Source organism: Leptinotarsa decemlineata, unplaced genomic scaffold (genome assembly GCF_025532065.1).
Source record: "Leptinotarsa decemlineata unplaced genomic scaffold, Ldec_3_MD MMD2_tig00026282_RagTag_RagTag, whole genome shotgun sequence".
In the NCBI taxonomy this organism is placed as follows: Eukaryota; Metazoa; Arthropoda; class Insecta; order Coleoptera; family Chrysomelidae; genus Leptinotarsa; species Leptinotarsa decemlineata.
Window position 1 is genome coordinate 13,149,909 of NW_027412668.1, and position 12,510 is coordinate 13,162,418.

At 35.6% G+C, this 12,510-nt stretch overlaps 1 protein-coding gene across 1 annotated transcript in view; it reads left to right on the forward strand.

Moving 5' to 3' along the window:
• The window catches only part of Prp5 (pre-mRNA processing factor 5), a 58,912-nt gene that overhangs the window by 15,983 nt on the left and 30,419 nt on the right, over positions 1-12,510 (forward strand). The window contains exons 8-9 of the mRNA XM_023166297.2: positions 923-1,189; positions 3,940-4,479. Of these exons, the coding sequence (XP_023022065.1) occupies positions 923-1,189; positions 3,940-4,479 (807 nt within the window). The remainder of the gene's footprint in view (positions 1-922; positions 1,190-3,939; positions 4,480-12,510) is intronic.

A 12,510-nucleotide genomic window follows, 5' to 3' on the forward strand; every position in this document is an offset into this window, starting at 1 on the left:
TTTCCAACACCAAATACTCATTTTCAACACCTCAACACGTGTTTCGATCACCAATTGATCATCTTCAAGAAAAAACTCCAGTAATATTCAATACATTTTATAGCAGAGTTGAGTAGAGCATTTAATGTTGCTCCGCAAACTGATATTAAATACTGCAGTATTGAATAAACTAAAGAGAAAAAAATACATTTTGAATATTTAAGTGACAACAAATTTAGAATTCAAAAGAGTATAATAAAATATCAACATGTTATATAGGGCTTGAAGTCTTGAAGTCGTTAGTATTATAAACATTCTTCAACAACAGTTCTTTCACAGTGAGTATGTGGAAGAAGGAAGTTTGTGAAAAAAAAAAAGAAATTACACACTGCAAGTGGGTCACCATACGAAGAGATTTGGGCTGTCGGATGAGTCAACAAGTTATTTTTCAAAAATTTCCAACAAAAAACCACACATCACATCAAATAATTAATTATCTAAAAGAAAAAAAACAAATAGATGACTCATTACTTGGATTCTGTAGTATTGACTAACAATTTTTTTTGTTACCCTATTCAAAGAAAGTATGCATGGAGAAAACATTTTCATTGCCATAAGAAACTGTTAAAACCTTCTGAAAAATCACGTTTTGGAGAAATATCAACTTAACTACCCTTTTATTTATCTTGAGAAACAAAATTTGTTTATATTAGATAGATCAACAGAATTAAAAAAAAAATAATAAACTTAACAATGTTAACGTATACCAACAAAACTTCAGAGTGGAAAAACTGTTTTGAGGATTGGATAATAATAGAACAGTCAAAAGTTTTCTCCTACTTTTTGAGAAAGTTCAAAAAGTGACCCGTGTATAAATTAAACAAAAAATAGAATTTTGACTAAGCTATTGATTGATACTCTGTTTTTTGTCATGTTTTTTCAGGTGCTGAAATAATTGTCTGTACGCCAGGGAGGATGATAGACATGCTGGTAGCAAACAGCGGAAAGGTAACAAATTCAAGGCGAGTAACATATATAGTTCTTGATGAAGCAGACAGAATGTTTGACATGGGATTTGAACCACAGGTCATGAGAATTATCGATACCGTCAGGCCTGATCGACAAACGGTGATGTTCAGTGCTACTTTTCCTCGACAGATGGAAGCGTTAGCCAGAAAGTTGTTGCAGAAACCTATCGAGGTTCAAGTGGGTGAGAAAATCAATTTTGAATATTTCTAAATTCATTGTCCCAAAATTCATTGGCATCTTCTGTTATATTGATGAATATGTGAAATTTTCACTACACAAGAACTATGAAGGTGATAAAATGTTATAAAAGTTTCATATTTCAAGTCTATATACAGCTACTGGATTGAGTCATGGCTGGTGGGAGAAATTGATCTGCATAAAGTTTGGGTCGGTTTATGACAATCTCATCGGCTATGACTCAGTCCAGCAGCTGTTCTCTGGTATACGACTTCTGATGTGATTTGATTTGATCCTGTAATGGGAGTAATTGTTTTGGTGGTCCAAAGATACTATTTGATTTTTATACGATAGGAGCATCTGTCAGTTATATGTCCATTTTCATAAATGAATTACTTTCTGCGACCTCAGCAAAGCATTTGATTGTATTTCCCACGACATTCTTTATACCAAGCTAGAACACTATGGTTTCAATTCTTCAAGTTTAACCATTTTTAATATCCTACCTGAAAAACAGAATTCAGATTGTCTATTATAATAATACTTTTTCTGAAGCAGGTGCTGTCACCGTGGGGGTGCCAAAGGGGCCGTTAATGAGGCCTCTCCTTTTCATTTTATATATATTAATGATCTAATAGCCAATCTTCCTTCAACCAGTTGTGTGTTATAAGTTGACAATACAACCTTGGCCAATAGAAATAAGTATTTAAACATTCTTCAGTTCAATATGCACGAAGAGCATTTGAGAGTATCACAGTGGTTTATTGCAAATGAACTATGTCTTGATGCAAATAAGACAAATAACTACATATTTACTCAACGTTAGCAGGCTGTAAAATTTTTAGGTTTATTTTCAGATCAAAAATTACTATGGGATGAACTTATTCAATACTTGTCCAACAAAATATCAAAAAATCTTATTCTTCTCAGAAATTTACAGCCTGTTGCAAATCACGAAACCTGTATGATTGCCTATTTTAACCTTTTACACCCCCATTCAACATATGTAATCCCTGTTTGTGACATTCGTCATACTGTTCCAAAATATTTGGCCTTCAAAGAAAGGCCATTAGAATAATAAATGGCCATAGTTTTCAAGCAGATGTGAAAGTCTACTTTGAAATAAACAAAATGCATAGTGACATTCACCATTATAACACAAGAAATATAGCTCTCATAACAAATTATTAAGCACCTGAGTTTTATAATAAGCTCCCTTTTCATAATAATAATAATTTCAAAACCAAATGTAAACATATATTTATACAGGAAAGTTATTACTTATTTGATAACATTCTTAATGCTGATCTGGGTTGTTACTGAAATGATTTTGATTATCTTCATTTTGATAATTTGATCATAGTTCATAGAATTCTGTACTGTCTTGTTTGATTTATTTTAATTGTAATTTGTATGTTTTTTTGAATGTATTTCAGTATGTAACCACATTGTAGACATGTGCAAAATCTGTATGATTAGAAGCACATATAAATTTCTATCTATCTATCTAAATAGTATTCATTGATTTTTATTGATTATCTTTTTTTCTTTGCTATAGATAATATTTCATTCGTGATTATCCAAATGTGGGCATGTTTCTGGCACTCTTCCTGTAGATATCAAATTTTAGAGTGTCCTTGTTGTCTATAGAAAGAGTTGTTCAACTGAAAGCAATTAGGTTCTAAGATGATCTGTAGGTATTCTTCAAGTATTTTAGACCATTGATCTCAATAAGATACCTCAAGTATTCGACTGTTTTTGTTATAGAGACACATAATTTTTTAAATCTGATTATGATCTGCAAACTAGATTAACGTACAATTCAAAAAGCAGTGGGGACTTTTAGAATTCCAAGACTCTATTTATATGAAGAAATATATTTTTGTGGACAGTTTCAGTACATAAAACGTATCCGTACTTGTCATTTACGTCTCAGTAATGTTGCCGCTCCATCTCAGTTTCATTCAGTCAACATTTGTGACGGCTATTCATACATATCAGTAGATAATTATCCAGTGATTGTTATTTGTAGTGCTTTTCTCCGAAATTTTGCTGAACGCCTCATTTTACATGTGCCGGGAATCGCACGTTAAACGGTCAGACCTTGTTAATCCTTTCGCACAAGTTTCTACTTTCGAGGATTGTCGTTTGTAGAGGGGCAACAGCTGGTTAACGGAAAAGCAAATTTTTTTCAAACAGTAATACTTATAAAAGAGAAAGCAAGATATTGGCGAAGGGCTTTTTATAATCAAGGTGAACACACATCCATCACATCAAGAAAGTATTGTTGACAATAAATTTTAATTATGACTGAAAGCACACTGAATTGAGTCTGACTGTCAGTCGAAGATATATTATTTGTGATGCACTGTTTGGAACCATTGATGTAGGTTAGTAATGAATATTACTGGAGTTTTTTCCCAACACCCAACTGTTAACGGTTTGGAAAAGACTCCAGTAATATTCATTTTAACTTAACTGAGACTGTTTGATGGAACGGAACTGAGAAGTGGTTGAAAAGTGTGAATAGACCTTAAAGACTCAAAGTCGTTTCCACAGGACATTTATTTTCAGTGTCGGACTTAGGGGTAAAATTGAAAATTGTTTAGAAAACCAACATGAAAAAACTATTCTTATAGAGTCAAAGTACTGATAAATATAAAACTAATACACATGCATAATCTATAAAAACTTTTTCACCAAGTTCACTTGTTAAACAAAACAATATTTTTATTTATTATTGTTACTTTGCAGGTGGCAGATCAGTAGTCTGCAAAGAAGTGGAGCAGAATGTTGTTATTATCGAGGAAGACAATAAATTCTTGAAACTCCTCGAGTTATTAGGTATATACCAAGAATTAGGAAGCATCATTGTATTTGTAGACAAACAAGAGAATGCTGACATACTTCTCAAAGAACTAATGAGGGCCGCCTATAACTGCTTGAGTTTACACGGAGGCATCGATCAGTTTGATCGAGATTCTACCATTATCGATTTCAAGTCAGGGAAAGTGAAGCTGTTGATCGCAACTTCTGTAGCAGCTAGAGGATTGGACGTCAAACATTTGATTTTAGTTGTCAATTACGATTGCCCTAACCACTATGAAGATTACGTTCACAGGTGTGGCAGAACTGGAAGGGCAGGAAATAAGGGATTTGCTTATACATTCATCACCCCTGAACAATCCAGGTATGCGGGGGATCTTATAAAGGCTTTCGAATTGGCAAATGTTCCTGTTCCTGAGAACTTGAGGACGTTGTGGGAGACGTATAAAACCAAACAGGAGTCCGAAGGTACTGACTTTATATTATCAATAGGAATGTTAGAAATATGAACAAATTCTAATGGATCCAAAAATGTTTCGATTTATTTCTGAACATTATATATGCATATAACTGTTGTTATATGCATATATATACAAGATTGAGATTCTCCTGATGATCGATTCAACAAATAAAAACAACGTGCCAGAGTTTTTCAGTTCTGAGAAGACCGGAAATTTTTGCACCATATTAGTTATTTAATGTAATGCCCGGTTGCAGAAAGTTATAGTAAATCATACCAGTCGCTGACATTAACCATGGTCCATTTTTGGTGGGTGTTCGCGTTTGGTGGGAAGTGTCTGAGTGGCTTATCGATGTTCAACAACTCTCCCGAACATCTCCCGTTGTAAGGGACTCACTTTTCACCACACGTGACGATCCAATTCAAAAAAGGATCGTTTTGGTTGTGCAAAAGTAAAGCAGAACATATCTCGAAACGTGAAAATTTCTGTCGATAATTCAAATCGTGGGGTACCCACTTTTTGAGCTTCTTCACCTTTTCAATGCGTTTTAAACCATCAAAAATAGCATGGGAGCTGACGCTCAGTTCTTCAGCCATCCCACACACCAGGGTTCGGCAAGAAGTTATAGGTGAGTTCCGGATACTATGGGAAAATTTTAAAATGGTCCGGAAAACACACGTGATAATAATCAAGTGCCTATGTATTATTTTGGTTTCAAATCAAATCTGAATTACAAAACTCAAGGTCTGAAATGAATGTGAGAAACTACACCGATGGTCTTGAGCCAGTTTGATCTTCTTCTTGAAGATGATCACTTGGTGATCAAAACACGTGTCGAGGTGGTATAAATACTTGGTATACAACACATTACAATATTTGGCGGTCCGAGGTTCGACCTTTGGCGATCCGCAAATGGATCGCGGTCCGTCTGTTGCTGACCATTGCCACACACCGTTTGTGATGGGTCAGTCTTCACCAGGGTCCTAAAATCCTCGACCTGGATTACTGTAGGTGACCACTTCGGGACTCATTTTCAAGGTAAAATCTTCGGAACGAAATTTCGCAAACCAACGTTGAACAGTACGTTCACTAACACTATCATTGCCAAATGCCCTGTTAATATTTCGGGCTGTTTCGGCAGTGCTTTAGTTCAATTTGAATTTGTAGAAAAGAATTTGCCGAAAATCGCTTGACACCATATAGTAATAAGCTCAAAATAGGAAAAACATTTGAATTTGGAAAATATGGACCTCATCAATGTATAGAGTACAAAATTCCCTATCGATCAGTATACACCACGACACAGTATAATAAATTTCTATTGAGATACAAAAACACAGGACTTTAAAACGGTTGAAACTTTTGAAACAACTCAATACTACATGGATCAATAAGTCCCGAGACTAACCCAGAGATGGTGCCCTTAGTAAACCAGTAACCACGTCTTTCTAGAGTACTAACCTTTGCTTGAAACGTGTCGAAATTTTAAGTCGATCGGACCAGAAACAGCTGAGTTATCGAGGTTAGAGTAAAGTCGTTTTGTAGTTTGTTTAAAAAATGGAAAAAACCGAGTTTCGTGTTCTGATAAAACATTGTTTTTTAATGGGTAAAAACACCGTGCAAGCGAAAGAATGGATTGAAAAATGTTACCCGGACTCTTGTCCATCAAAAGCAACGATTTGTCGGTGGTTTGCCGAGTTTAAACGTGGTCGTACCGACACAAATGACGCAGAACGCTCGGGTAGACCTGTGGAAGCTGTTACACCGGAAAATGTGAGTGAAGTGACAAAAATTGTAATGAAAGATCGTAAAGTGAAGCTCCGTGAGATTGCTGAGATGACACAGATATCATATGGAAGTGTATTTACTATCCTTCATGAAAAATTGAGCATGAAAAAGGTTTTTTCTAAGTGGATGCCGCGATTGCTTTCGATGGAACAAAAACAGCAACGAGTCGATGATTCAGAAAGCTGTTTATCGCTATTTACTCGCAACAAAAAAGATTTCTTGCGTCGTTACGTGACCATGGACGAAACATGGATACATCACTACACTCCAGAGTCAAAGCGGCAGTCATCTGAGTGGCGCACAGCTGGCGAAAGCCGTCCGAAACGTCCGAAAACGCAGCAGTCAGCTGGCAAAGTGATGGCGTCAGTTTTTTGGGATGCGCATGGCGTGATTTTCATTGACTACCTCGAAAAAGGTAAATCGATCAACAGTGATTATTATATTGACTTACTGGTACGTTTGAAGGAGGAAATCGCAAAAAAAACGACCGCACATGCAGAGAAAAAAAATCCTTTTTCACCAAGACAATGCACCTTGCCACAGGTCGATGAAAACAATGGCAAAATTAAACGAATTGGGCTTTGAACTGCTTCCCCACCCCCCATACTCACCAGATTTAGCCCCCAGTGACTACTGGCTCTTTGCTGATCTTAAAAAAATGCTCCAGGGAAAAAGATTTGGCTCAAATGAGGAGGTCATCGCTGAAACTGAAACTTATTTTGAAGCGAAAGATACATTTTTTTATAAACATGGTATTGAAAAATTGGAAAAGCGTTGGAACCATTGTATCACAGTAGTTGTTTACAGCTGATTCTCGGCCTCCCCCCACCACTATGACGTATTAATTGCTTTTTTTATTGGTTGTTGTTTGGTGAAGTTTTTTTGTTGTGCAGTGAAGTCAAGGCGTTGTGACCTTGAAGTGTCTGGTGCATGGATCGTTCAGATTTTTTTTTCATATGAGATTTTGTGTGTTTATGTGTGTGTGTGTGTGTGTGTGTGTGTGTAGGAGAATGCACGGTACAGGGTTTCATCATGTGCTTGTTTGTCTATGTACAAACATACGTCTGCATACTTCGAAGATCCTCCAAGTAATAAATGCTCCATCGGTGTTAGGGCACCAAGTTAGTAGTGGAGTGACGTCACAGCAATAACCGTTCAACGGCTAGAGAGCGACATGTTCACTCCACGACGTGTGGCAGAGTAATGCGTATTCATCGGTCTGCCCTCACCTCTCCCGAAGCGATGAAGGTTCGCTCTAGCCCCGCTATCGATGGTGACACAACGGCAGCCGAGGACCGTTTGCCTAGCGTCTACCCTCTCCGAGACCGCAACGACCACTGCTTGCTCGTACCGGCAACTGTTATCGCATCAAGTTGGGAGATGGGCTTGGCTGTGACGTCAGGCATCTCTAGTGGATAGCAACTAGCAATGTGAATCTTTCACGGTTTCATGGTGGGGGTGACTCACACTGTTTAATATAAAAGAAATGCCTGGCACACTATGAAATCAGTAGACGAATATATCTGCAGCAGTTAGCAATTGGTAGAGTGTTATTCAGTTCGTAATAGAAGGAAGACGGTGAGTGTATTTGTCTGTTGGAAATTGTTTATATTTTCGTATATATTTTCATCATGTCCGTTTCAAAAGTAGACTTGAATAAAATTAATAATTTGATTGTACAGGAGGTTGAAATAGTAGAGCAAAAGGCCTTATCATCATTGCCAATTGATGAAGTGTTCATAATTAAAAATATGTCAACTTATTCTACACGATTTGGTAAATCAATTTTATTAACTTTGCAAGATGTGAGCAATGATAAATTATTTAAAACATGGCTACCAAAACGTATTTCGTTGCAATTCAGTGATGACGATATATCTTGTATCAACTCATCAGGTGGTAAATATACGATGATGTATTTAGGACAGAGCCAACAAAGTTTTGCTGGCATGAAAACGCGATCTCTAGTCAAATTCAATATAATTGAATAATAATAGTAATAATTTATAGTGAATTTCTTTAGGTCATAGCTTACGAAGTTTTTTTGGTGTGAAAACGCTAACTCTAGTCAAATTCAATATGATTGAATAATAATAGTAATTATAATGAATTTCTTATTGTTTTATAATATTCATATATTAGATGATAATAATTATATGGAAATATAAACATTACTAACTTAGTTGAATACACTCACTTTGTAACTACAAGTAAAATGGGAATGTGAGTATTATATCACTGAAAAATTGGAGGTTGCTTATTGTTTTTTTTTATTCAATTTCAGTTCCACCATTTAAAGATGTGGATGCAGTACGCAAGTCAAGATTGGGTCGATGTTGTAGATCTCAAATCATCGGTTCAACATTTGTCGTCTAAATTGAAGGTGTTGGGTGATGGAGCCGAACATGCAAGCAATTATGATATGAGTGTATGCTATGATGAAAAACAAATCGAATTATGCCTTCGTGATGCTGAGAACTATTGGAGTGGTGCAGAAGTTTGTAACAAATTTTTGGATAATGAATTGGAATTGTGGCAACTTTGTGATGTTATGATTGAACTGAACCTAAGAAGATTCCTGTATAGCCTCCAACCATACTTGCCAGAATGGATTATTCATCACTTTGAATTGAATGATGAAAATCGAGAGGAAATTGAAGATGGTCGCGAAAATGATGATTATGAGGAAGAAGTTATTTTAGATAGTCTGTATGTTCCTGTAAATCATAAATAATGTCAAATAAAAAACTTTGTATTATTTTCATGTTTTATTTATTTAAATCTCATGAAATACAATAGAAAATGATTACAAAACAATAAATATGATATAAAATACAATACATGATATAAGTCAGTTACAAATAAAAAAAAAAGATCATGAAACAGTACATGATAGAGTGAAAAAAAAAGTGTCAATATCTGCTATGAACTGAACCATCCAATGCATTGTATGTTAAAACTGTATCATGCAAAATTAATGCATATACTTTAGTGTTGTCTGGAAACTTGGTCTTCCTCGTCTCAAACTCAATCTTTATATCAATAGTTGATGATTTTGTTGCATTCGGTTGATGAGAACAATCGATGACGAATAGTGGATTCTCTCTAAATTGTCCAATGTCCATCAGAGGTTCACTCATATCTTTATCATAATAACTTCGCTGGAAACTCTCAAAAGCATAATAAGCAGGAGCATCAAGTTTTTTATCGAAATTCAAATTCCAACGCTCATATGGATAAACTTCAGAATTCAAGTATACTCGAATACTATTGATATCAGCAGTTGTGAATTTTGTAATATCCTGTGTTCTATCTTCAGATGTGGTAGTACTTTGGAATGCGATGATGACAAAACGAGGAGTTTCCAATGCGTTAGTTGTTTTGATGGCCCATATGTCTGAAGAAGTCCCACGTAATGATGGTAGTTCATAGAGGTCCCACATACGATACGCCAACTTGATTTTGGCATTCAGATCGCTTTTGTTTATTCTACTCAAAAGTTTGAGCTTGTGTTTATCATCTGGTACAATATGTCTTATTTTCCATTCGATTTTATTTATTTCCAAATCAGCATCAACCTCACCTATATATGAGTTTTTGAATGATCGAGCGATAATCAAAATCAATTCCTGTTTGGCATTCAAGATACTTTTGTTGTAATCTTCAGCAAAACCCATCAAATATTTCAGTGGTAGTTTTCCACTAAAAACATGACTGTTTGTATCCAAGATATCTTGCTTCAATTGTGAAAGTCCCCAACCAGATGTCAATAATGTGTTAGCATGAGATTGTCCAAATGATATCATGGTTTTCATTGTAGATGTTATCCCAGGTTTTCTAACAACAGCCACTTGTTCACCACCCATTTCATAACGAATTTCGTCAAAGAGAAATGCAATTGCATTATTCGAGAGATAGCATGTTTTCGCTACATCTTTGGGGGTGAATTTACCTTCTATGTAAATGAAGCTCTCGGCAATATCTAGTATAACATCTTGATTATTGATTGCAATTCTGATTTCATCCGAATTCCTGAATAGCGGTGATCCATAGGGCTTATATGTGTGCTCATGTAAACTTATGAGAGAATGATCGAGCACTGGTTCATTGAATATATTCAACTTTTCATTGTTTGTTTCGAGCACCATTGTTATTTTCTCACTTTCAATCCAATCGATTTCAAAAATTTAAGATCACTCACAGACAGAGCGTTATGTGCTAACTGTTTAGCATACACTTGTGGAATGAGCTTCTTTTTATGCACACCTTTCTTTTTGATAGTGCAACTCGTTTGGATTGTTCAATGCGATTTTGTCTATTATAAATGAAACCCATAACAACAGTTATTCGATTTTCTTCAATTCCAAAATAATGAAAATCTCTTCTTCACTTCCAAAATCGATAAGGTTATTTTTTTCATCCAAAATACGCACTGTAATGTTGTGAATCAATTGACGACCTTCTGGACTGACAGGCATATATATAATACTGTGTGGTTCTTTAGTAAGATTGTAGCCAGGTTCAACATCAATATCGAATGAGAAAAGAATGTGGGATTCTTCACCATTTATATATGAACCAGATATTATATTGCAATCTAAGCGGATAAGTCTCACAGTTGTAATGTTTATTGGTAATGATGATTCATGTATCTGATTTGGTGGAAATATTTCATGAGCGAACCCCATCATTTCTGCTATTGAATTTGGATGTGTCAGATCAATTTCATATTTGGATCGCATTTCACATTTGAATGTATTATTATTGGCGTGTAGATAGAAAATATCATCTGCAACGACATCATTTGGTTTTTTATCATGAAACAATCTGAACATGATATGTTTCTGTATGACGGCATTGATCTCTTCTATTTCATAAGCACCACATGGAATTTCAATTGTCAACTTTTGGGGTATCGATGAGTTGTCATTACTGATTCTAAAACTAACTAAGTTATTAGCTTCAGTTATATTATTGATTGTATTGCATCCATAGAATCCCAAAAGTCCTAATCCATAACGACTGTTCCTATCCAATTCAATTGGTGGAAAAAAATCCGCACTCAAGACACTTGTCCCGACAGCTTGTAGCTCGAACTTTCGTGACATGACTGATGAATATTTTGAAACACATTTCAATTTATTATTGTACACAGCAACAACACATTTGAGACAATTTACACTTTTTGGAAGGTGTTGTATTGTAATAAGTATCATTTTTATTGATACCAATATTCACATCCTCTATATTACAAATACAACACATAGATTTCCGAGGTATAGGACCGTCATTAACATCCGATTCTGAATTTTGATCGTGGTGGTGGTGCTCATAACAATATCTATGTTTCATTATATCGATGTCATCTTGCAGATGCTTAGGCAACTTTTCCCAAACATATGCAATCTCATGTGCAACACATGCAAGTATCACTTCCTTAGGCATATTTGCAAGCATCACTTTATCCATTTTTTTCAAGGTACCATATTTTGAAAACATTCTAAGTGAAAACCCCATTCCCTTGATAGCCTCCCGATCCAGTTTTGGTGTTGAATCCATTTTTATTTGGAAAATTATTTAGAGAGAAACTGCAAGCACAAGTGACCACAGAGAACTGTATTAAATTTCTGTTGTCGATCATAGTTATATTTGATTTTTACATTCGAACATTTTCGAAAGAATCGAGTCAATTCCAATGGTGGGGGTAGATCTCCAAAACTATCGAAATATGTGACTTCTTTCCCACATTTTTTATATGCCACCCAATGTGTTCCTGGTCCACTTATTCCATCTAAATTAACAATAGCTGTCTCGTTTTGTTTTGGACCTGAAGATGGTAATCTATCACGCATAAAAACACCACGAAAATGTGGAATTTTCATTTTTTGTGCATAATAACTGAGATCGAGATCAGTAAGAGGCCTCTGAGGTAGGGGTTCAATTAGTTTTTTGTTTTGTTTGTGGCTTTGTATGGTTTTAAATATAGTCCTAAACCTTTACGGTATGGTTTGAGATATATTCCACTTCCGCGTTTGCCTAATGCTACAGCCTCCATGGTTTTATTGTGACGATTGGCTTCCATTAAAGCCGCTCTGCTGGCTTTTGCCGAATTCACGGCCTTGGTAATACCAGCAGCGGCTCCCGCCAAACTTCCTAGTGCGGATAGTCCAGCAAAAATTGGTATCAATGGTAAAAGTCCACCGATCTTGGGAACAGGAATTATGCGTGGTGTGCGGATTTTCTTCTTTCC